This window comes from Protopterus annectens, chromosome 17.part0 (assembly GCF_019279795.1).
Source record: "Protopterus annectens isolate FY-2018-M chromosome 17.part0, PAN1.0, whole genome shotgun sequence".
In the NCBI taxonomy this organism is placed as follows: domain Eukaryota; kingdom Metazoa; phylum Chordata; order Ceratodontiformes; family Protopteridae; genus Protopterus; species Protopterus annectens.
Window position 1 is genome coordinate 585,944,633 of NC_056751.1, and position 26,733 is coordinate 585,971,365.

Here is a 26,733-nt window from a genome sequence, read left to right on the forward strand (position 1 = left end):
CAGATCATCATTTTTCCAGTCATTGCTTGTTTATCACCCAGGTGGTTGGATGGTGTGATCAGTTTTTAGACTGGAACCAAACAAAGAGAATTGAAGGCATCTTATAAATTCTTGAGATATGTATCAAAGTTAAAAATAAAGGAGCTGTGTAGGTAAATGCTGCTATAATATTAAGTACAATAGATCATTGTAAAGTTAAATCATTTGTTAAATTGCCTTTCATTTCTACTTGTGACTCTGCATCAGCCTAGTTGCTCCTTTTGGTTTCATTAATATTTGTTAAATGTGTCTGGGTATGCTGTGTCTGAATATTCTTATTTGATTTCACAATCGTTACTGTATATATTCAGTTCAATCATGGATTATTTCTCAGAACAGAAAGTTCCATAAAAAAGTGTTGAATGCTGTTTTGAGAGGATAAACCCAACTATGGGCTCCAGCAAGGTAGGACATCTTTGTACCTCGGCAGTTACTGAGCAAATGTAACTGTTAGTTAAATAGTGGCTAAGTGGTGCCAAATTTTCCATCTCTTTATCCAGTGTTCAAGGGGGAAGACATTTGTTGAAATGTTTATGCAGGGTTACCGTGGTTTAAAAATATTAACACATATGATCATATGAGTTTACTAGGCAGTCGACACAGAGGTAATTTCAAGCCTTGTTGTTTCATCCCAGTGTAATACCATAGATATGCTAGTCAATACCCAGGATTGCACTTAGTAATGTATTTGACATTTGTTAACCGGGATAGTCCGACTGAGTATGTGCCTTTTTTCAGTGGAGGCCCAGAGAGAAAAATCTCCACCAAACATAAACATGTAGAATACTCACAGTACAAAATATGCAAAAAAATGTACATATTAGAGACTAAACTAGAAAATATAAAGTAACATACAAGTATTTAATTTGTAGTTCAAATTTAAAAAGAAAATATATAACATAAAAAAGCTAATATAAGAATAAGGGAAAATATTAAAACATAATAGTACAAGAAAGGGAAAAGAAAAAGTAGGAAAGGAGTCCATAAAGAAGGGGAAGAATGTATAGAGGAGGTAGGTAGGAAGAGAGTTAGGGAAAAAGGAGAGTTGAAGAAAGGTCATGAAAGGTAGATATAGCAATACGTTTAGAGATAAAAAGTGTGAAGGGAAGTAATAAGATGATGAAGACAGAAGAGGTGATAGTAAAAGAAATCTGGTAGTAAAGAGAGGAAAGGAGATAAGTTGAATGTTGAAACAGGAAAGAGAAGGATTTCAAGTGGGATGATTACAGTGACAAATCTAGGCTCTGTTTACGAAATTTCTAAGAGTAATTTTGAAGTCATGAGAACTGGTAATATGTGTTAGGGCTAAGGGAAGCTTACTCCAAGATAATGCAGGAAGGTAGCTATAAAGGTTTAGGCCTAGAGATTTTTTTTTTTTGGCTTATAGAGCTGCAGGATAAATTGATCAGAACTTCTGAGAGTGTGAGGAGGTTTATAAAGAGAGACGAGAGGAGATGCTAGGGCAGGAGGAGGGTTGATGTAAGATGGTATGGATAATGAGAAGCTGTGTATATGAGATGGTTTGGAAGCTCTGACCAGCTGAGAGTACAGAGAGCAAGACAGTGGTAAGATTTCATTGGCAGGTTGGCTACTAATCTGGTAACTTTGTTGTATGTAGCCTTAACTTTGAAAGAATAGAGGATTGTAGGTTAGTAAGGATTTGAGAAGAGTAAAAGAGGTTAGGGAGAAGATAAGCCTGGGTCAGAGAAATTCTGGGATTGGGTGTTAGGAATTTTTTATTCCTATAAAGAAGGCCAAGTTTTTGGTGGGTGGTCTTTATACAGTGGTGTATATGGAGATCAAATGTAAGTTGATCATCAGTGATAACGCCAAGGAGCTTAGTAGATTGTTCAGATGAGATAATAGTGCTGTTAAGGGAGGAGGATTCAAAATGAGCGAGATTTAGGAAGGAAAAAGTAGTAGTTTTGTCTTTTATTATTAGTAAGCCAAGTTTCAGCAAGGTTGAAGGAGGTTTGAGTAAGGGTGAGCAGGTCAGTGGAGTTGTCAGCTTATAGTGATAATGGAGGAGTCGTCTGCATATTGTATGAGGGAAGACTGAGGCAGGATGTATAGAGTTGATTAGTAAAAATGTTAGAAGGGGGCCAAGAATCGAACCTTGTGGAACTCCCATTTTTATAGGGAGGAAGGGAGAGAGCTGAGAGCCATTTGATAGCTTGCTGTCTATTAGAGAGAGCTGGAAAAGCAGGAGGTAATAGTATGGGAGAGATTGTTGAGATAGTTTGGAGAGAAGGATGGAGTGGGAGACTGTATCAAAGTCTTTAGAAAGATCTAAAAAGAGGCAGGAGACCAGTTTATTACTCTCTGTAGCTAGAGAGATGGAGTTAGTGAAGGAAATTAGTGCAGTGGTGATGCTATGGTGACGGCGAAAGCCATGCTGTGTAGGGGTGAAAAGCTTTTTTTGAGTGAGATAGGACATGAATTGCTTTTATACACACAGTGCTCAGGAATTTTGGAAAGAGGGAGAGAGTATAGCAATAGGGCAGTAGTTTGAGAGTTCAACAGACTTTCCACCTTTATGGATAGGTTGTTGTGTCTTTCGGCTTTTCCCAGTAAGGGGTCGCCACAGCAGAACTGCAGTCCGCTAATGATTGGCAGTGGATTTTTACGTGCCGAGTTGCCAGCCCTGATGCACAACCTTCAACGAAGGTACGCCCATTCATGCATGTCTTCACACAGAAGACGGTCTAGCTGAGAATCGAACAGGGCAACTTTATGGATAGGTATGATGTAGAATTTCTTCTAGAGAGTAGGGACAATAGATTCTTGGATAGAACGGTTGATAAGTATAGAGACTGGATATGCTATGGAGTTATCAGCAGTCTTTAGAAAGAGAGGTGGCAAGTTGTCCACAGAAGGGGAATGGGGTGTGGGTTTGAGAAGACATTTTTATTGTAGCTAATAGGAATGGGATTGAGTGAGAAGAGGCGGTTTTGTAGCTGGGGGTGGCAGAAGGTGGGGGAATATTAGTGTGGGCTGTTGGAATGAGTTTACATAAGGTATGTATGAAGTAGGTATTGAAGATAGAGGCAGTTTCCTGGGGTGAGTTATCTGGGCATGAATTTGGAGTTTAAGGGGGAAGAATTTATTTGATAGTGTTCTAGAAGTTTTGGGGATTTTTAAGTCGAGTAGTTTGGGGTATGTGATAGAAATTATTTTTGTCGAGATTGTGTATTTCAGTCAAGTTACGGAGTTCTTTATATTTTTGCTAGTGTGGGAAAGATTTTGTTTTTACCCAGTGTTTCCAAGACGAGTCTCTGTTATGCAGGAGAGATAGGGTTGACTTGGAGAGCTAGGGGGAAGAAAGAGATTTAAGTTTAACAGTCCTAGGTGGGGCTAGAGAGTTCAGTGTGTTAAGGAAGGTGGTGTTGAATTGAAGAACTACATCATCAAGAGAAAGATATAAGAAGGACCAGTTGGTAGAAAATAAGTAGTAGTTGAAAGTGTCAGGGTTGAAGTTAGTGAGCTTACAGAATTCCTTAAATTTGTGAGGATGATGCACATGGGAGGAAAATCCAAGGACACAGTTGGGAATGATCACTAATAGAGTCTGGGAGTGATTCAGATTGGTGATAGAGGTTGGGATGAGAGACTAGATTCCAGCCAATAGTAGAGCTGGTGTTTGTAGGCTTGTGAAGAAAAGTGGGGAAGAAATAAGTTGGGTATAACCATAAAGGTGAATGCTAGTCGTTGAGGAGTAGGATGCAAGGGACAGCCAATTAGTATTGACATCACCTCGTATGATAGTTTCATTTGGTATAGTGTCAGATGTTCAGTTAAGGATCTGTTCAAGTAAAGGAATGTTATCTGCAGGAGGATAAGTAGATTGCAACAATTGTTAGGGTTTTGTGATTGTTTAGTTTATGGTTTGCCAAAATGAGTTCAGCAGGGAAGAAAGAGCGAGATGGGTTAGTTAGAGAAGATGAAGTTAATTGATCTGAGTACATAATGGCAACACCCCCTCCTTTTTTTGGGGATTTATCATGGTGTAAGATGCTGTAGCCAGGGCGGAGGAATTGTGCGTCAGAGATTTCGGGTTTCAGCCAAGTTTCTGAGATAGAGATGGTCAGGGGAGTATTGAGATATCCAAGAGTGAAATTCAGTAGATTTGTTAAGAATGATTTGTATGTTGATTGAATAGGAGGAGAGATGTTTAAGACTTAGGGTATGGTTGTACCGAAGGTGTAATAGTAGTTTTGGTAAGAGTAGATGAGTTGATGTGTGGGCCAGGGTTTGCATGAATGTCACATGGAAGTCTGAGGGTATTGCAAAGGGGAAATAAAAGTGAAGTAAAGGTATAAAGTGGGAGAGGTTTCAGTTTGTATTTGTGTTGAGGAAAAGTATTAGGAAGGAATCTAATTTTAGGGAGAATGTTTAGTGAAGGAAAAGAGAGTGGGTTAAATTAGAAGTGTACTAAAATTGTAGTAGTGAAAGAGGATGTGGGGAAGTTAGAGTGAAGGTTAAGTTGAGTATGGTAAGAGGTGAGATGAGAGAGAACAAATAAAGGAAAAGAGGAAATGAAATAAACATTGTGAATGAGTGTAAGATGAGGGGGAAGGTGGATGAATGAAAAGCATCAGATTAGGCTTGGAAAAGGGTGAAAGGGAAGGGATAGGCAAGTGTGGTTGGAAATTCTGTCACTAAGTAAAATAAGGGGGTGGGGTTTAGAATAGGGGAGACTATTTGATTGGTAGAGGAAGTGAGGTGAGGAGGGGTAAAAGGGGTGGTTTACAGGAAGGAATCTGTAAAGGAAATTGAAGTTGGTATAGGTGGGAATGGGGGTAGGGTGGGGGAACAGAGAGAGCCCAAGCAGAGCGGGTTAGAGCAAAACTCAAAGAATAAACCAGAGACTACAGAAATCAATGTAATGACAGTACATGTCCAGGAGGGTTGTGGGTGCTATCCCTAGTAACAATTAATCAATGTAATGACAGTACATGTCCAGGTGAGTTGTGGGTGCTATCCCTAGTAACAGTTTATGGTGCGTCATCCACTTGTCCTGGTTCCTGTTGAACAGTGTCACAGAGGTGCTCTGTTTCACATGAATTGGTAGCTTATTCCAAAGACGCCTCAGTTGCTGGGAGACCGTGACTAAGACACTAGTTGTTGGTCTGAGTAAGACCCTCCTGGAGTATACTGACATAATTCGGAGATTCAGTAATTGCACCGAGTTTATAGTTCTCAAATTTGGTTAGCCACCACTCCTTAGTTTTGACCTGAACTTCTGAGAAGTATATACCAAACAGTAGGGAGCCCACCACTGACTCCTATGGAACCCTACTGATAACAGGTCTGCTGTTTAATGTGGAGTCACTCACTCTGAAAGTGAGTGTCCAGTTTGCGAGCCAGTTGGCAACCCATCTTACAACAAAAGCGTTTACATTCAGTTAAGCTTATTGGTAATGCCTGAGTGTGGGATTGTGTCAGAAGTTTTTTTGCCAAGTCAAGGTATGTTGTCTGCATAGATTTGTCCTCATCAGTGGCCCTGTTCACATTTTCAAAGAAATCCACCAGATTTAACAGGCCGGATCTGCCCTTGACAAAGCCAGATTGGGTTGGATCCAGTGTTTGGAGGTTGCATATGTGAGAATCATAATGATATGTTCCATGGCCTTATAGATGAAGGCTCATGTTGCTTATGAGTCTGTAATTCCCCAGGTCTGTTGCTAGGCCACCTTTGTGGAGGGGAATAACTGTTGCTGTTCTCCATTCTGCAGGAACAAAGCCTGTGGTTAGGCTATGATTGAAAAGATACTTAATGGTGATGCTAGTTCATGTTTAGCCTGTTTAGAAGACAACCTGGGAATGACGTCTGGTCCCATAGAGGCTGTGGTTTTTGCCTTGGATAAGACTTTAATATGTAGGGTGGATGGGAGTTTGTAGGAAGGTTTGTGATATGTTTGGAGAGGATAAGGGAGTAAAATATTTGCCAAATCTATCCACTAGCAGGTTTGCTATCTATGTTGCGTCAGTGTGTATGATACTGTTAGTCACTAGTTCAACACTTGCTTGGGTCCTACCTTTTAGGCTACATACGTAGTTGTAAAAGGCCTTATTGTTATCCTTGGCTGTGCTTACTAAGTTTTTCTCAAAGAAGCCCTTGGAGGATTTGACAAGCTGTCTTATTTGCCTGTTGAGGCTGAGGAGGGTGCTTGTCCATTGTTGGGGCTTCACTTTTGTTTTGGACAGCAACTTTTAGCGTTTATTGTAAAGTTTGTTGATGGTAGATGTCCACCAATGGTGGCTTGTTTTTCCTTGGGGCGCTGACTTTTATTGTACACTTACACAAGTCATTCTACAAGGGCCTTAGTGTAAGCTTCCATGTATTTACCACTTTGGATTGGAATGCATTTATACCTTCACCTAGGAGAGTATAGTTTGCCTTGGTAAAGTCTGATTTCACCCTTTGTGAATTCGGCTGTTAGTGCTGACTGATTTGTGGTCAGATTTAACTTATACAGTTGTGGCATTGCATCTGTTTGACATGTTAGTGAGAACCAGATCTAGTATGTTTGTTCCAGGGCATTTGAGTTAGTCAAGGAACTTTTCCTCTAGCCACATAAGGCTAGCGTAGGTTTCCCAGTTGATGTTGGGATAATTGAAATACCCAATAACCAGTGTTTTCCAAAATATTTGGATTGACTCCAGTTTGGTGAAGTAGGCTTTGTGTGCACCGTGACCCATGGAGGCGGGATCTATAACTGGCTATGACTTGAATGGGCATCTTACCCACAGTAACTTGAACTTAGAGTAACACCATGGAGTTGTCCAATCTAACCAGACTGGAGGTGAATTTATCTCTAAGATAGAAACACCACCTCCTTTGGTTCTCACATGTTAGTTTTGTGGTCTGAAGGTGTGGAAGGCATTGTAGTCTTACAAGGTCGGGGTACTCTCTGAGGCCTTGAACCAGGTTTCTGTGACTGCACAGACATCTACATCTTCCAGTTATAGAAGTGCTTCCAGGGTGTGCGGTTTTTGGTTTAAGCTCCTAACGTTTATGGTAAATGATCATATGACTCAGTGGCCTTGGAGTGTTTACAAGTTGATGACTCAATATTGCAAGGAGTACTCCTTATATTTATTGGGCGGTATTGACTGACTATTGTGGGTTCGCTTCCATCACATTCTTGGCATGGAGGCTGAGTGGTTAAGATGCCTGCCTTTGAACTTCAAAACCTAGGATTCAGTACTGATCACTGGACACTGCCTGTATGGGTGTTTTTCCAAGGTGCTTCGATTTCCTTCCACAAAAATATGCTGGTTAGCACCTTTAAAGTGTCTGTGTATGTTGTATTTGCATCTGCCCTTGTGGCCTGGGTCATGTCTGAAAGTGGTCCTTTATGACTAGTCCACCTACTTGGTTAACAAATGAATAAAAATGAGTAAAGAAGTCCCACACGAGCAGTATTATGGTTTTCTTTGAAAATATGCTGTGCAGTTTTTTCACTCTTGGGTTTTAAACCATAGTGTGCTTCTAAATCAGTAAATGAAAGTGAACCATATTATGTTCCTAAATTAATGGAGAGAAATGAAGTTTGAGTCTAGTATTAGGTTAGTAATTAGTAGTTTGTCAGAGTGGGAGATGAAATTCTATCTGAGTAATAAAGATCCAGAAATATTCTGCACTTTTCTGCAGTGTGGTACAATCAGTAGTTTGTGCGAGTTATAGTGCATGGCATAGGCAGATTGTTGTACCTGCAGCCTATTTTGTCTCTCATGTGAGAAATTTAGTTGTTCATGTATGCATTGTTAACTTTTCTGTGCTATTAGTTCTTTGGAAAATAAAATACATTCAAGATGTGTATGGTGTTTTAATGAAAACGTTGTGCTGTCTCTCCTACCCCCTTCCCTTTTATTAGGAGTTAACTGGAAGATCAAGGTTACATTGCAGTGAAGGGGTAACCTCCACTCGTTCTGTGTATGCTGTGAACCCTGTTATGGTAATTTCTCAGGCAGAAAAAGGTAAATTTTAAGCTTTATCTGATGAAAATTTTGTTATTTTCAGAATGTTAACAAATCAAAATATTTTCATAGTGATTTTGACCCACCATCCTTAGTTGATTGTAGCTGGTGTGCATTTTTCTTTACTTTTTACAAAACCAGAACACTGTCCTGTTCAGTCCTGTTGCAAAGAATAGTTGCACTTATTTTCTCTGGCAGTAGTCTGATGTCATAACTGAAGATTTTTGTTTGAAGGAGGTATCTGAACATCAAAAACAGAAACTCTAAAGGAATTTTAAGAATATATCTCATATATTTATTCAGAATCCAGTGTGAAAGACCATAATTGGTCTACAGTTTGATTTATCTCCATTTCATCTTTTTTTAATCTGAAGTTCCCTTCCTCGGAAGTGTATGTGGCCTATAAAAGTATGCATGACACAATGTCACACTTTATTGTAGGAAAGGCTGCTGGCCCCCAAGCCTGCCATTTCCTTTTTGCTGCTAACACAGTTCATTTATTATCCTGATTTAAGTGCGTAAAGCAGCAAAATCTAAGTGTCTGTGTGGCTAACAGATGAGTTAAAACATGCACTGGCATTGTCTTCACTACCTGGAAAAGGAGGAGCATCTAAAGTGCTGGTGATATAAAGTGTCTCTTCATATGTGAGAGAAGAACTCGTGGATTTCCTTGCTACAAGAATAGTGACAGTTGAAAGATGTTCTTCATATGGCTCACTGTTGCAGTTTTCGTGGCAGCTTTGGTTTCTGCAACAGAATGCACATCCAGTATGACTTCTGGAGCTTTTGCTCCCTCTTCACCTCCAGCTTGGTTGATGTCAGCTTCTCTGAAGTTCTGACACGGTGCCAGTCTAAAGGTGTAAAGCTAAGGATACAGCCACTGCAGAGGTTGTCAAACAACTTTTTGTTGCTCCCCTAGACAAGTAGTTGCTCTTTGAACCCTCTGCTGAAGAAAGTTTTAAAAAGTAGAAGAAAAGTGGAAATGAGAGTTATGCAACTGGCAAAGGGTTAAGGACTTTAAAAAGAAAAAGTGTCATTGAGGTCTGAGAGGGAAGCCAAGGTGGGTGCCTCAGTGCTGCTGAGACCCCAACAAGGAACAACTGACTGCACCATATTTATTCTTACTCCTTCAGCCCCAACCAAAACTTCACTCCAGTCCTCAAAATCTTCGTCCCTTAACCACAAAACAAAAGAGAGTTGCTTTGCCTTATTTACATATTGCAAAACATAACCGGAGATGAGTGGGTTCTGTGTGTTGTCTCTCCTAGATAACAGGCTCCGGTTTCTTTGAGGAGATATCAAAGACATGTAGTACAGGCCCTGTTGGAAGATTTCTTTCAGCTCCGAGCCTTTGAAAGAATGCCAAAGGGAGAGGAAGACACATTTTTATTCAAGGCCGTTTATACCATTAGGAAAAGATGGGCCTTGGAAGGATATACTGGACTTGTCGATATTAAGTAGATTATTTAGAGTATTACAGTTTAAAATGTTGAATCTACAAGCCCTCCTGTTTCCCCAGACTCTGATATGGTTACCCTGGATGTGGAGGATGCTTGCCTGCACTTTCCCATTCCAAGGCACTACAGATGCTTTCCCAGTTTCAAATCAGGGAGTTCCCACTATCAGTTTACCTCCATGCCTTCTGGGTTAGCCACTGATCCTAGGATTATTAACAAGTGTCTCGGTCCAATCATTGCAGAACCAAGGGCATTCACATTTACCCTTACCTGGATGACTGTGTGATTCAGGCATGTAGTGATGCTACACTACCTGTCTGAGTTGTATGGAAAAGGAATGACCTATTCCTCAATGAAAGTATGTTTGTCTACCATTTCACCCTGCATGCCTGTGAATCCTCCTTTAGAGGAGTAAACACCTAAAGCTAATCCTCCTTTATAGGGGTAAAAACCTGAAGCTATTCAAGGAAGTAGTGAGCCCACCATGGAACTTTAATTTTGTCCTAGAGAAATTTGCCAAAACTTCCTTTGAATCATCTGCACTAGCACTTCTCAGATTCTTGACTTGGAAACAGCCCTTTATGTTTTAATGTGTAAAAACCCTTTTCTAGTCTTCCTTATTTATAGGGTCTGTGTGTGTGCAATCCCCATTTTATGTCTAAGTTACTCATAGAAGTTACTCTAAACTGGTCCATACCCTTGCCAATGTTTTAATCCATAGAATTGAGGTGAGAAAATACTGCATTTCTCTGATGGACATAAACAATTAATATACCACTTTGATAAAAACCAAGGTCACATGGAAAACTGAGCAAATGTTGATAAATGTTATGGGATAAGGAAAACTGAGCAACCCTGTCTTTATTGCAGCCATTAAGAGAAAGCAGATCAGACAGGAGTCCCTGTGGACTATGCTGTGTGCAGATGACATTGTGATCTGTAGTGAGAGTAGGGAACAGGAGGATAGACCCTGGAGAGATGGAGATATGCTCTAGAGAGAAGAGGAATGAATGTCAGCAGGACTAAGACAGAATATGTGTGTGTGAATGAGAGGGAGGATAGAGGAGTGGTGAGGATGCAGGGAGTAGAGGGGGTGAAGGTGGATGAGTTTAAGTACTTTAGATCAACAGTTCAGAGTAATGGTGAGTGTGGAAGAGAGGTGAAGAAGAGAGTACAGGCAGGATGGAGTGGGTGGAGAAGAGTGTCAGGAGTGATTTGTGACAGACGAGTACCAGTAAGAGTGAAGGGGAAGGTCTACAAGAGGGTAGTGAGACCAGCTATGTTATATGTGTTGGAGACGGTGGCATTGGCAAAAAGGCAGTAGTCAGCTTGACGTGGCAGAGTTGAAGATGTTAAGATTTGCACTGGGTGTGACAAGGATGGCCAGGATTAGGAATAAGTATATTAGGGGGTCAGCCCAGGTTGGAAGGTTTGGAGACAGCCAGAGAGGCAAGATTACATTGGTTTGGACATGTGCTGAGGAGGGATGCAGAGTATATTGGGAAAAAGATGCTAAGGATGAAGCTGTCCGGTAACAGGAAAAGAGGGAGGCCTAAGATGAGGTTTATGGATGTGGTGAGAGAGGACATGCAGGTGGTTGGTGTGACAGAGCAAGATGAGGAGGACAGGAAGAAATGGAAACAGTTGATCTGCTGTGGCGACCCCTAATGGGAGCAGCCGAAAGAAGAAGTAGTAGTAGTCTCTGAACAGGCCATTTCAAAATGGTTGGATCTCAAAAGACATGCCAGGCTCCGCTGTACAAAAGCCATGAGAAACAGTTTTTTTTTTGTTTGGAGGGGTGAGTATCTAGGCCATTCAGGAAGCAGCCAGTTTGTCCTTTGTACGCTTTCTGCAAATGTTAATAGACATTGCATTGAAGAGGAGACTAGGTTTTGCTACAGTTATCCTAGAGAGACTCCTGCACTTAAGCACTAACCATCCTTCCTAACCTCTGGGAATATTCCCAGTTTGTCATGACTACTGCATTAGTTGTCTGTATGAAGAATATGGTACAGTTGTGTAAAGAACTTAACATATTAGTAAATGACTGAATAGGCTCACTGTTGCAGTACATTCCCCCCTTCTATCCCCACTGTTTTCTCTCTTGGCATTCTGTGTGGGCTCCGGATCCCATTTTTCCATTAGTCTGCCACGTCTGCCATACCTAGACGACCCCACTTGTATTCTGGTCTTGCTTACTTTGGAAGAACCGGTATTCAGAGGCTGTCCTGGCAGGAGGACTTGAGGGGGTTGGGTCATAGGGAGGGACTCCCTTTGTCTTTGGGAGTTTGTCCAAGAAACACCTTAGGAACCCTTTTTCTCAGTCGTGACTATTGCATCATTCTTCCATAGGAAGAACATGGTGCAGTTATGTAAGGAAGTAGCCATAATAGTAGATGTTCTTATTGCCCCTCAGGGTAGTACAGCATCCCTTTCTATCCCTGTTGGGTTTCTCTTTTGGCATCCTAGGTGAGTCCTAGATCTCATTTTCCCATTAGCCTGCCACATCTGCTATACATGTACCGATATAAACATTGATCGTGGTACTCTAGATTGTCCAAGGGAGATAAGAAAAAGTCCTCCTCAGGGTCCCCCGGCTGTGACTCTTCAGAACCTCTCACCCTTGATGAACCTACTTTTAACACTCCATGCTTTCCCAGCCTCTTCCTGATTGAAGGGGCTCCTTTGGGTAGGACAGTTTCCCATTTTTCTCCATCTGCTCCACCAGAACTGTCACCAGAGTTGTCTCCTTCTCTTACCCAGTTCCAGGTTTCCCTGTCTTGGATCTGTCAGATGGATTCATTCTCTTCAAAACAACTCTTCAAGCCCCCATTGGTGACGTCATACGTCTGGTCGGTGAAGTTGGTGGGCAGTATTAAAACTTCTGACTTCAGCTGATTAGGTCCTTTTTGCAGAATCTGATGCAGTTGGGCCTTATCCGTTCGGGTCTAGTTCCTGGACCTTCATCTCTATTTGACTTCATCCGTGGGATCTGAGGTCTTCAGGCCTGGCTGCTTTCCCACCCTCGGGATCAGATTCAACAGCTTGGCCATCTTTGGCTGCGACTCACTTCTTGCTCTGATTGACTTTAAGGGCCGTCTTGACCTCGGAGCCATGGTGTCGAAGCTGGGGTTTTCAGGTTGAAGTTGATGGTCCCTGCTTCGGGTTCATCTCTCCCACACGGAGCTTCAGCTTTTGACAGGAATAGGAGGTGTAAGGGGAAACACCTTGACTCCCCAGATGAGTATCTCATTGAGAAAACTGACCTCTAGGAAGCAGAGGGGTCCACTAAGTCTGTGGGATGACACCACATTTGGTAATCTCTTGGTACTGCTTCAGCAATGTGGAGTTTGGACCACTGACTCCACCTCTCCAAAGGAATCTGTATTTTTGGAGGCCTTTTGCGTGGGTCCATCCACAGGCCACATTGGTGTAATGGTCTGGCCATCATGCGACTGTGGTGGAGGCTGCAACCAAGAAGATCTCTAAAGATAGTTCTTCAGTCCATCCCAGAACAGGGAGTCTTGGGGAGTTTGAACCATTTAGGGAAGTACACCTATACCTTGGCTACAATTGTGTTGAGTGCATTTAATTAGTTACTGCACTTGACCAGAGTCCAGTGTGGGCTGTTGTCTGATTAAAGATACTCAGAGTGAGCAAGGCAGGAAGACGCTGTCGACTGTAGAAGTGAGTTTTGCCATCCCTCAATGAACCTTTTCGAGGAATCAGAAGGGGGGGGGGGCAGATAACTCTCTTTCAGGAAGTCTCGGCAGTCTTCTCAGGATGCTCCTTCAGAGAGTTCATCCCAAGGCCACTCATCATGGAGGGGTCCCATCACATATCAGCCATAATTATCAGAAGATATCTGATGTTCATTGTAATGATCACTTTACTATGATTCATCACAGATAGGGTTACAGAGCCAGGTGGTCATCAGATCCTATCCATCCGAACTTCTAGAGTTTTCAGAAGATCCTTTGCCATTTTGCACTCCTTGTGTAATGGATATTCTGTAGGATGTACTGCATAAATGGAAGAGACACCCACTCTATCTTATTTTCTTTTTTTATGACTCTGATCATTCATGGGTTTCTGTCATTGCTCTTCCTGGTGACCCCAGAGCTTGGATGATAAGTATCAGTTTAGGAATTTTCCTTGTTCCAGAGTTTAGGTTGCATTGTGTTGTGTGTCTTTTGATCAAGTATTTGCCTTGAGACAGCTTTCAGTGTCTTTTCCCATTCCTGGGAAGAGTCCCCAGAAGAGCTGTCATTTTTACTGGCTTTTCTGTGTTGGGCCTCCCCATGACATTTCTAATTGCAATTTATATGCTTTTTTTTTTTACAAGAAAATATTTTTACACAAAGGGTATGCTCATCGCTTGCTTAGAATGAAAAGCTGCTAGTATTAGGCCAGATCATCTGTGCCCCTGAATAAAAGGAATATGCTGCAAGAGATGTCGGAAACCAAGGAAACTGGGCAAGAAATTGGCTATTAAAACTGCATTATATTGAGCTTGCAAGGAGGGCACTGTTCCTGTAGAGTTGCTTTCTGGTTAGCCCTTGGCTCTAACATATGCAAAAGATGTACCTAGGACTAACGGACCCTTATGAGGCTGACATTAGGATGCAAGCATCACGAGACTCCTGTGTTAAAGGTTTCGATGCTGCATAACAACCATATACCCGTTTCTAGGCACCCACTGTTGACCATTGAGCTGCATGATAGCTAGAAACCTGTCTATTCCATTGGATAGTCTTACTACTTTTATGTTTGTTAACCAGGGTAGAGCACTGATCAACACAGACCTTTTTCACACTCAGTCCAGGAGCACCATCTAGTTAGAGAGACTTGTTGCTTGCTTGAAGTCGCACACAAGTTAAGTGGAAATGAAGAAGGAATGAAATCCTGGATCAAAAGAAACAGCTTATTAGAAACTTGTAACCTTAATACAATACTGTAACTGCCAGACCAACTGCCTTATTTGCGTGATCCTTCTAGTCTTAAAAGCAGGTTTGTCTTTTTGGGCTATAAGTAGAAACATTCTGAGCCTTTGTAGTTGCATGAGGTAGGTCTGACTCCTCCGACATCAGTCCTACCAAGTCCTTTGTGCTATGGTTCATCAAAGAATCTGTGGCTGCTTGATGTAGAGTCAATGTGGCACTGCCAGTATTGGAGGGACACTTTGCTTCATAGATGCCCCTCCCCTTCAAAAAGAACAGAGTCTTGAAGAGAGGTATCTTCCAAAGAAGAGGACTGTGTGTGCACCTTCCAAATCCACTCTTTTCTCATTTACAGTATTATTGAGCATAAGGTTCTCTCTCTCTCCCCATTTTTCTTTGGAAAGATTTTTAATTTGCAATATTTCAATTGAAGAACGAAATAGTTTTCCATTTCAAACAAAGATATCTAGAATTGGTAGGGAACCATAACCTATGCCATTCCTCTGCCATACGAGCATTTCTAGGGTGCCTTCACTAACACCTCATTGGAGCCTGGCACTCATCCTGCAGCACATATAACATTTAATAAGTTTTACTTGGTTATTGTAAAATTTTGAATGCCTTTACGAGAACCTGGTAGCTGACACTGCTGTTACTTCTGTACATGCAGCAAGAGCATTGAAACTTGCATTAGCCAATGATCACTTACCAAAGGAGGTGAGGCATATTATAGACACATTTGGAAAGAGTTCTGTAATTTGACTACTACTATGGGCATTAGAGCAGTTAACTGCATAACACATGATTTGGTACCAAGGCGATATTGTAAACCAGGTCAAGGGGACAAGTGGGGAGCTACTTGATACCACTTTAAACAGTAGCTGTCTAAATCATTGCAGACTACACTTAAAGTAAGCAAACACATTAGTGTATGTGGCTTTGACACCTTAGATACCTGAATTGGGCATATATGATTAGGTGCAGCAGTCAGATTATATGCATGGCTAAATGTACAAATTCTGAGGATGGGAAAGGGGTAGTTATCCCCTTTTTTTGGGAACCATTTAAGAGACTAGAAAGAAGAGATTACCCTGCACAGTTTTCACTTTCCCTTTCCAAAAATATTTCATATCAAGCACTGTTTTTAACACAAATAGTAATGTGTCTGGCAATTCAAAGAGAAAAAGACATTTGAAAAGAGCCATTAAAGAGGTGGTAGAGGCCAAGGTAGGCTGTCTGGAAGTGATCCTTCTGGCAACCGAAAAGGCACTTGTATCTCTTCCCTGCCCCTACCAGTTAGGAGGCAGGTCCTCCTCCATCAAAACACAAAAGATAGAACTGACCACATACCACACTGAGTGAGGAAACACCACAGTTCAGGTTACAAGTTGGAATTCAAAGTGATTCCTGCCTTCATGAGGATGCCTCCTATGCCCAAATAGCAAAAGTCCCTTACAAAAGCCATTCTGAATACATGCCTGGTTTAGCATGAATCAAAATACTACTTTTTGTAGAAGTAGGTCAGGAGTTCTACTACATACTGTTTTAGTCCTAGAAAAGGACCGTCTGTAGAGACCAGTCTTGGGTAATTTCAAATTAAACAAATTCCTGGTGGTGCTTTTTTCATTTTGGGATGTGCTGTGATTGCTGTGGACATGAAGTACACTTATCTGCATTTCCCTGTCTGCCAAGAACACGGGAAGCTTTTTTGTGATCTGGCCTGTTTGGAACATTACCATTTGATATTCTTCCCTGTTTGACTTTCCACTACCTCAAGAGCATTTGCAAGATGGTTTCATTTCATGTTCTCCCCCTTTGACTTTCCACTGCCCCAAGGACATTGGCAAGATGATTAGCCCGAGTCCTTGCACATCTCAAAATAGAATGTATACACATTTGTCTGTGCTTGGATGACCTACCTGGTCCAAGAAAAGAAATAAAAGCAGCTGGAACATGATGTGGACTGTAACATGTAGAGCATAACCAGACTGTGACTATTCCTCAGACTTCAGAAATACAGATTTTTCTCTCAGAGGAACTTAATGTATTCATTTATTTTTTTGTCCAGATTAGTCCCAGTAGGTTAATGGCCTGTTTTCGGGGGAGACCCTAAGTGTTATTTCTGCTGCTCAGGAAAAATTGCCCAGGGCTTTGTGAAACCTCCCCTACTTTCATTGATGTCTGAGCTACCACTGTTACTGAGTACCATTTGGAACACCAGGAATTATGTGGTGCATTCCCCCAGAGGGGAAAAAAGGTAACACTAGCCCAACTACACTCTGACTATAATCCTGTACTTAACCACAAGGTCCATCTTAAAAGCCCTGGGTCACACATTCTAGTTGATCTTCGTAGTTTTATCTTATGAAGCTGATCCTGAGTATTCTTCAGTTGTAGTGCACAGCTTAAGGTGCCAGTATTTAACTCTTTGGTGAAATAGTCATTTTATTCTCCTGATTCACATGGAATTCCATTGGTGGGTCCATTCAGGAGAATCAAGCCCAAGGATGCTCCTTGTGAAGATTAGAGTGATGCAGACCCTTGACAAGATGGCTGCTTTTAACCAGGCACGGGGAATGCATATAAGCATCCTGCAAGTACAAAGTTCCCATTGCAAGAAGGATCTAAACAAACACATCATGAATGACATGTTGATAGCTGTCTGTGTGCTGCAAGTGTTGTAACATTATTATGATAATTTTTGCTTCAGCACAGAACACCACAGTCATAATTTACATTAACAAGCAAAGGATTGTGTGCTCATACTGATGGTGAAAGCGGGCCGTGATGGGTCTGAGCACTGATGTCCAAACAGACTGTTGTAGCACACTAGCTGAACAGTTAAATATCCATTCCTACAAATGGAGACTAGACCCACAAGTCGGTCTCAGGAGTTTTCTGTAGACCTGTTTCCATCCCGTATGGAGTGCCGAGTCCCCTAGTTCTGCTCAAAATTTGCATTTCACTTAACAGTAATGGATACTTTCTGCATACCAGCGGTCTTATTTACATTCCCTGATTCCTAGCTGTTGTATAAAACAATCCAAGATAGGTTGATTCTGCTAGCCCCTTTCCAACCAAGGAAGCACTGGCTCTCCTTTCTTACGGAGCAGAACAGTGAATGGCCTCATGATCCTTCCCTTATCCTGTTGTCTACATTTACTACATTGGGGGCACCGGTACATCAAAATCTAAAGCACATATGCCTTGCAGCCTAGAAAACAAACCAGTAAATCCACAGTAGACAGACATTCAGTGATACTGCTGACTACTAGAAGATCATATTTGGTCAGTTAGATTAGATTTTACCGCCTGGTGTTAACCAAAGAGCATCTGACCTAGGGGAGCCGAGTGCATCCCACTCTCCTGTCTGCCTTGCTTGACTCTACATTGATTAAAATGCATCTTTCTTCCATCTGTGCTTGTTTCTCTTTGAAATCCGTCTTTGACCAATGTAACATTAATGCATCTTGCATTTCAGACCACATGGCAATCCATTATCTTAGCCATAAGATATGGATTTTGTTCTTTAGAAAAACTGACCTTGGCTCTCTTTGAACGGATTGCTGATGCTACTATAAAGTTTATTTCATGGAAGTCATTTTTTATGATAATTTTATTATTTATCTCATCACATTGTAAAATTACATACACATGCATTCCAGTCTCACAGACAACCAAAGAGAGTACCCTGTAAGAGTCATGGTTATGATTGTGCACCCTCGTAATGAATCTAACATTATTTACAACTCATTTTGAAATCCACTGGTGTAGAACATCTTTTAATGATTCTCAACACATATCTCATCCTTTTTATGTACAACACCAACAGTCAATACATATTACACATTCTTTCTTCTTCCACTCCCCACATAACACCTCTCTTCTCTTACTTTCTAACCGTTCCTATCGCTTTTTCATCCCTCCCTACTCTCAGCTGCCCTTCTCTTTTACCAACTCTTCACCACAGCCTAATGTACTCCCCTCTCCTACTTAATATTCCTGTGCATGCTAACAATTCAACCTGTTAACGTACTGTGTTTATGTATGTATGTATGTATGTATATATATATATATATATATATATATATATATGTATGCGTGTGTAGTTTTAGTAATTGAACTAAAATTAATGCTCAATAAAAATGAGAATCAGACTTGTCAGTTACAAGCCATGCAGCCTGATAAACTATCCATACTCATCTTGCAAGCGTAAGATTGCCTATAGTGTTGTAAATGCCATTCACCTCTATGAGTGTGCATGTGAGCATGTGTGTGTACGCGCATGAGAGAGATAGAAGGATAGTCTTATCTGTCATATGTGCACTGTCTTAACTGTTATACTTACTGTTACCTGTTCATTTCATTGAATTCTATAGTTTGACTTGCCTGTACATGGGTCAGAAATGTATAGTCTGACTGCTGCTTCGGATAAAAAAAATGAAAAATTGTGTTAATATACATTCATGTAGCTGAAGATGTGGAGCTTTTCTACTCCAGGGAACTCCACTGACAAGGGCCTGTTTCACCCAGTTGGTTTACCCCATTAACACACACAAATTGAAAAATTGGAAGTGTGTAAATGTAATTATGACTTTAAATTGTCAGATAGTTTTTATTTTATATGATGATAACACAAGCATCTGCTACTTTTCAGTTATAAAATATTAGGCGAAAATGAAATAAATCAAAATGCACTCCAAAAGAAATACTGCTGTAAAATCTACAGTATATTAGATCATCTTCAACCATTATATTCAGTAAAAAATGAAACTTAGACTTGTCAATTACAAACCTCACAACCTGTAATACACTATCCCTGCAAGCACAAGACTGTCTGTAGTTTTGTTGCATGATAACTAAAATGGCAATCACCTGTCTCACTTTCAAAACTGCTCTCAAGTCTTCAGACTTGCCATCTTATAGCAGAAAATCAAGTAATAGCTGTCATTTCATGAAAACTTACCTCTCTTCACTAATTGGGCCTGCTGTGCTGAGCATCACTGTTGCTAAGTTTTCTTTTTCAGAGGTTACAAGATAGTCAGTCCTTTGATCATAATCAGTCTCCCAAGCCATAATCATCTGGACAGTACCCACCATTGTAGTGCATCACCTGCCTCCATGTCAGGCCTGTGATGAATTTATGGGCATCTGTCTAATCACCAAGATTACCTTTAAGGAAGTAAAGAAATCACTGTGTTTTATATGCATCAGAATATTATCCCAGAGAATGGAGAAGTACTCTGTCCATCCAACTTGACATATTTATTTTTTGATGGGTGACAAAATCTTCAGTTTTGACCTTTTCACTGTCCCCCAGTTAGGAAGTGCAGGTTCCATTTAATGAGTATCCAAAAATGAAGAGGGCACATCGTTTTACTCTCCCCTTTTTCTTGATCCTAGAAAGGAAGGTACCTGGAGGCTTATTCTAGACCTGCCAAGGCTAAACAAGTTTCTGCATATTACAAAGTTCAAGACGCTGCCCTTGTAGAAGCTTCTAAACCTCATCTTTCAAGGGGCATGGATGGTGACAGATTGTGTGTGCACCTTACCATTTGGGTTATTCACTGCTTCAGGAGTTTTCATCAGATGTGTGGCATGAGTCATTGCCTTCTGTATAACGCATGGGGTACATAATCTACCCTTACCTGGATGACAGCCTGATTCAGGCAAAGTTCTGCCTCCCCCAATTCCAGACAGCTATACAAATCACTATGGATTGCATTCAGAAGGTAGTCTTAACCCCCAACCTTTCTTTAGCATGTTAATGTTTCAGTACTTGGTATTCTGTGCCCTTACCATTTTGGCTGTGCCCTTACCATTTTGGCTGCCTTCTGGCTCCTGCCTTATGGGAGGTTTTAAATATTTCCTGCTTTGAACTTTTCCCAGCATTTAAACTATAAAGTGCTTCAGAAGTCTAATATGACATGTGTACTGTTAATGTATTATTTGATTTGTGAGGAGAATTTCTTCAGTTAGAACTATTGCTTTCCCATTAAACCCATTTTTGAATGACCTTGTCAATCAGGTAAGTATGTATTTTGTTTTACTGCAATTTTTTTTCTTTCATCTTGTTCTAAGGGATTTGGTGGGTCAAATTCTAGCACAGTTGGTTTGTGGACCATTTTTGACTGACATTCAGTGGTACAACATGCATCAACTGAAGGCGTGATGTTAAGTTGTCTATCTCGCCTTCATTCTTGCTGGATGGGTTCGGAGCCGACCTCGGCTCCGACTCGGCCACTCTAAAGCTCGAGAGTTGGTTCCACGGCTCGAGGCTCTTATATCCCACAATGCTAAGCGGCGTTACCTCAGATCTAGTTTGCCGCTACAGCTTCGAGGTTGGTTGCTTCTACGGTTCCTGGTGAGTGTTAGCTTTTATACAAAAGTTACTCTTTTTACCCCTTTTTAAGTTAAATTCCTTTTAGATTAGTGTAGTTCATAGATCTTTATCCCCGACCCTAATTTTTCCCGTTTCTTGTCTAAAAGAACCTTTGGTTCTTCCCTTGGGCCTTGGGCCTTCTATTCCCTAAGGGAGTGTTTGTGTAGTTTTTCTATAATTAACTATATTTTATTGTAATTTTTTTACTAGTACCTTTACTAAAATTGTTATATTTTTCTGACAGGGTATAACTGGTGTGTTTGAGTGTGTGTTTGTGTACACCTGTCAGTTAAGCAATGTCTAAAGCAAAGGTCTCAGTTCAGAAGTGTGATGCGTGCTGTCAGAAAATGTCTCTGACAGACGCTCACACTTCTTGTGTCTATTAATCTGGGGCCTTTGCACCTGCAGGATTCCTGTGCTGTTTGCCATGGCTTCAGCCCCAGGGTCCTGCAGGAAAGAAAAAAAACAAGCTAATTTTGAGAGGCTTGTTGAAGCCTGAGGATTCCCTGTCTGTCTCAACAGGGAAGCCCTCTAAGACATCGAGGTCTTCGGCTCCGGCTTCTGGGCGAGGCCTCAGGTTGTTCAACCTTTGCCTTTATCGGCTCCGGCTGGAGCGATAAGACTCAGTCCACAGTTTCTGTGGCTTCCGGCTCGGCCGGAGCCGAGGTTATCAGTACCGTGTCGGCTCCGACAAGATCTTGAGCCGACAGCCAGAAAGAGTCTAGGTCACCTTCTCTTGGCTCCGTTCATTCGGCTCCAGGATCTCCCCTGCTGTCTGAGCGGGCCAAAGGTCTCATTCCTCTAGGTCGCCGAGGCTTTCCGATCATGACCTTCAGAGGGTGAGTAGTCGACTACTTAAGTCCGAGGCACTAGCCCAGATGCTTCAGAGCCCGACTCATCAAGTGGGTGCCTGCTCGGTCCATCAACTTTTCCTCCTTGACTCTTTTTGAGTTGGGCGGGTAAATGTCGGAACCGAGACTGTGGTCACCGGGCCGAGACAATTGTCTTCCGGCGCCGTCGCTCCGTTTTCTTCCATGGAGGAATCTCGGCGCGGACTTCCCTCGTTGGCTCGAGGGGGTGAGTGGCATCGGACCCTTGTCCGACCCCCTCTCCCTCGGTGTAAGGCCGCTGGTGAGTTCGGCTCCGACGCCAGCCTCAGGCCATCACTGTCAGTGCGAGGGGTCCTTAGCTCCTCGGGCCGGGGACCTCTGGCTCTGCCTGACAGGGGGCGTGAGGTCATGTGGAGTGTGTTAGAGCCTGGCTCTACTCCACAGTCGGCAAATCCGCCCCCCTCCTCTATGCTGCCTCCAGGGTAAGTCGACTCACTCCCTCATCCCCGGACCGCAGAGAGCCAGCTCCTCAGGAGCCCCTTTGGGGATTTCATCCTCTTCGAGGCCTCTCCTGATTTGGCAGAAGAGCCCCTCGGAAGAGGAAGTGCAAGAGGCACATTGACTCACCTGAGTCTATCACGTCGACACAGATCTGGATGATTCGAGGGTTCCCCGTTCCCCTTCTGAAGATGTCTCATTTGCAGACATTCTGGAGATCCTTAAACAGAGGGGAAATTGGCCAGCCCTCAGCCCTTGGGAGGACGAATCTGTGTATCTTGAGGCGTTTGGCTCGTCCTTCCACCTCCTGGGTGTCCCCCTTGACCCCCCTCATGCAGGTGGTAGCTAAGAAGGCATGGGCGGCTCCTGAGTTCAGTGGACCCCACTCCCAGGAGACCCTCAAATTCATCACAGCTCCATCAGACAAGCAATTTTTATCAAAAGGAGTTTCTGTGGATGCTATGGTGGTAGCTGCTGCCACAAAGAAGGAACTGGCTGATCCTTCAGTGCCTGTCCATCCACCTAACAAGGAATCAGGTCCATGGATGGAGTGCGGGCGGATGTTCTCCTCAGCGACATTTACCATGCGTTAAGCTGAATTACCTGTGCCATTTCACTTTCGTCTTCAAAGGGACTTGGTCAAGGAAGCGAGTGAAATGTTGAAAGAACCCTACAGCTGCGGGTTTCCAAGAGAAAATGAACGCAGCTGGCTATCCTTAATTCCATTTCCAACTCCTCCATAAGCCTCCTCTCTTATGCGGCCGATGGGCGAGCAAACGCAGGGACAGGGGTAGCCTTACGTAGGCCGCGCCTGGATGCGGCTATGCAACTTCGGAACCTTTCAAGGCGTCTTTCCACGAACTCCCCTTTTGATGGATCATCTCTTTTTGGTCCTCAAGTGAAAGAAACCCTGACTAGGTCTTGAGACTGATGGCAAGACCCTTTCTGCCGTGAGGTCCGTTCGACTCCTTCTAGGCCTTACCCCAAAGGCCAGAAGGGTGGGAAGATGTGGTTCGTAAAGCAAGCTCAAGGGACTTAGCCTGCACAGAGTCGTTTTCCTACCAGAGGCAGAGGTGGGAATAACAATGGTAGGCGTTAAGCCCTAGGGGCAGGGGGTCCATAGAACCAGGGCAATCGGGGAAGCCTTTCCTGACAAGCCCTTTCAGCATCCCTGAGGTGTTGCCCGGCTGCCCATCTTGAGGCAGTCGGGGAAAGATGTCACTGTACCCAGAAGCCTGGCTATCCCTGACTCAAGACAAATGGGTACAGTCCATCATTTCGAGGCTATTCTATCCCTTTCTTCGTTTTTCCAAATCAGTCAAAAGATCCCTTCCAGATGTTCCACCAGCTCAAAGGGATATAGCAGCTTTGGAAATTTCAAAACTGCTTGCAAAAGAGCAATTCAGCCAGTGTCAGCAGACCAACAGGGATCCGGGATCTACTCAAGGTTCTTTTTGGTTCCAAAGAAAACAGGGGACTGGAGCCCAATTTGGGTTCTCTGTTTCTTGAACAGATGGGTCAAGAAAACAAGCTTTGGGTTGGTATTGCTGCAATCCATCCTTCCCCTATTGGGAAAAGGAAACTGGATGTGCTCTATGAACCTTCAGGATCGTACTATCACATAAAAATGAACAGGCGCTCCAGAAGATTCCTCCGCTTCAGGCTGGGAACCAGTCATTTTCAATTCAGGGCCCTGCCCTTTGGTCTCACCACTGCCCCGGGTGTTTACAAATGCATGGCAGTGGTAGCTTCTCACCTGAGGCGACAAGGATTCCAGGTGTTTCCATATTTGGACGACTGGCTTCTCACAGCTCCCACCAAGCATCTCCTTCTGATGGCCAGAGATTATACTTTTCGGCGTTTGTCAAAACTGGGTATTTCAATAAATTCTTGAAAAGTCTGTTTTGTCATGTAATAGTACTATTACCTACATAGGCAAATTTAGATACTATAAACATGTCTGCAAGCTTGAACAAGGATATCAGACATTCACAAATTGGTGTCACTTCTTCTCAACAACAACAGGGCCAAGCTCAGGTTAGTTCTAAACGTGTTGGGAATCATGGCAGCGGCCATACCTCTCCTCCCCTTGCCCAGGTACCACATGCGGATCCTTCAGTGGATGCTTTTTCTCAATGGTCGCCAGGAACTCCCAATGTCTCACACCATTATGATCCATGGCGTGCAAAAAGCATCTCCTGTGGTGGATGTCTTCCCCAGCTCCTGTCGGGAAGACCATTTGTTCCCACCTCCTCCGGTTGCTACTCTGACAACGGATGCCTCCCTGATCGGGTGGGGGCATTATCAGGGCAGGACAGTCCAGGGCACATGGCAACCAAGCGAATGCCACTTGCACATAAATGTTCTGGAGATGAGGCAGTGCTTTTAGCGTTGCAAGCCCTTCAAGACTCTCTTCCCTTGGGAGCGATTGCAATCAGACAGACAATATGTCTGTAGTGTGAATACATCAACAAACAAAGTAGGAACCAGATCATACCCCTGTGTCGAGAAGCACTCAGACTGTGGCAATGGCGATTTCTTCTCAGCGTTTTCTGATAACTTAGCAGCAGCACATCCCGGGAAGTCCAATTACATTGCCCGGACAAATTGAGCAGAGCTATACTCATGCCTCACGAGTGGTCTCTGAAAGACTCTGTAGTGAGAGAGATTTTCTCAAGTGGGGTCAGCCTTGCTGCGATCTTTTTGCTACTCCCCAAAACAGCAAGTGCAGAGAATACTTCCTCTATTCCCTTTACCAGGCCAACCCAGCAGAGGCGGCTCTAGTCAAGTTTGGCCCGGGGACTTCTGTATGCATTTCCTCCTTTCCCCTGATCTCTCCAAGTAATACAGAAAGCTATGGCTCAGAAGGCCTCATTGATCCTCATTGCTCCTTACTGGCCTGCGACAAGTATGGTTCCCCTTTCTACATCGTTTTTCTCTTGGGCGACCATGGCATCTGGACCTAGTTCAGATCTTTTGATCCACCAGTCGGGTCAGTTTCATCGCTCCCTCCCCTCTCTGAACCTCACTGCTTGGTTCCTCCAGTTCCGACCGTAGCCAGGCTTCCTCAATTATCTCACTTTCGGTTAGAGATATATTGATAGCTTCCCATAAATCTTCCACTCGAAGATTTATTTGAGTAAGTGGAAGCAGCTTCTCATATTGGGCACAAGGAAAGGACATAGATCCTTTCACGCTTCCATCCAACTAGTCCTTGATTTTCTAGCTGAACTCTTCCATGCAGGTTCATCTCCATCTACTCTTAAGGTTCAATTGGCAGCTATTTCTAATTTTCATGTGGGCATTTCTGAATCTGCCCTAATGTCCCACAAACTTTGCAAAGCCTTTTAGATCCTCCTTCTCCTTGGGACCTAAATTTAGTTCTTGCTTCCTTGATTCTTTCCCCTTTCGAACCTGCAGCTTCATGTTCCTTGAAATTATTATCATGGAAAACTCTCTTTCTGGTGGCTATCATCAGCCAGAAGAATTTCAGAACTTCAAGCACTCAGTTGTGGTTCTCCTTACCTTGTGTGCCATAAGGACAGAGTTTAGATTCTGAACCAACCCGTCCTTTTTTGCCTAAAGATGGTTTCAGCATCAAATCTAAACCAAGCATTGACCTCCCTGTCTTTTTCCCAGAGTATTCAAATAGGTCTGAACAAAAATTACACTGCCTGGATGTTCGCCGTCAATTAAGGTACTACTTGGACAGGGCCGAAACAATTCAGAAAAATCTGATCAGCTACCCTGTTTGTCTCCTATGTGAGGAAAGCAGAAAGGGACTTCCAGTTTCCAAGGTATCATTATCCAGATGGCTAGCATCTCTGATTACCCTTGTTTATGAGATTAGACACCAAAAACTGCCTAATAAACCTAAAGCCCATTCCACCAGAGCTTTGGCTACTTCTCTAGCCTTCCAAGACAGACTGCCTATTGACACCATTTGTGCAGCGGCTACTTGGGCTACTCCTCACACTTTTATTTCCCATTATAAGTTGGATTTAGCTTCTAGGCATAGAGCTAATTTTGGTTTCCACTGTTCTCAGAGTCTGTTCCGTTAGGCCACCGGGACAAGGTGCTAGGGGCGGTCCCATCCAGCAAGAATGAAGAGATAGACAACAACATATAGAAGTTATGTTCTTACCATAGCGTTCCATGTTAGTTGTCTTCTTCATAGCTTCTCCACATAACCTTTTATGTACCTCTCTTTACACCTCTTTCTTTTCACTAATAATCTATTTCTACCGTTCCTATCGCTTTTCATCCCTCCCTACTCTCAGCTGCCCTTCTCTTTACCAACTCTTCACCACAGCCTAATGTACTCCCTCTACTTAATATTCCTGTGCATGCTAACAATTCAACCTGTTAACGTACTGTGTTTATGTATGTATGTATGTTTTATATATATATATATATATATATATATATGTGTAGTTTTAGTAATTGAACTAAAATTAATGCTCAATAAAAATGAGAATCAGACTTGTCAGTTACAAGCCATGCAGCCTGATAAACTATCCATACTCATCTTGCAAGTAAGATTGCCTATAGTGTTGTAAATGCCATTCACCTCTATGAGTGTGCATGTGAGCATGTGTGTGCGC

The 26,733-nt window shown here is 42.6% G+C and overlaps 1 protein-coding gene across 1 annotated transcript in view; it reads left to right on the top strand.

The window, feature by feature from the left end:
* PPP1R12C (protein phosphatase 1 regulatory subunit 12C) overlaps positions 1-26,733 on the top strand; it is a gene marked incomplete in the record, with an annotated part of 1,670,410 nt that overhangs the window by 1,059,976 nt on the left and 583,701 nt on the right. The window contains 1 exon segment of the mRNA XM_044059211.1: positions 7,920-8,022. Within this exon segment, the coding sequence (XP_043915146.1) occupies positions 7,920-8,022 (103 nt within the window).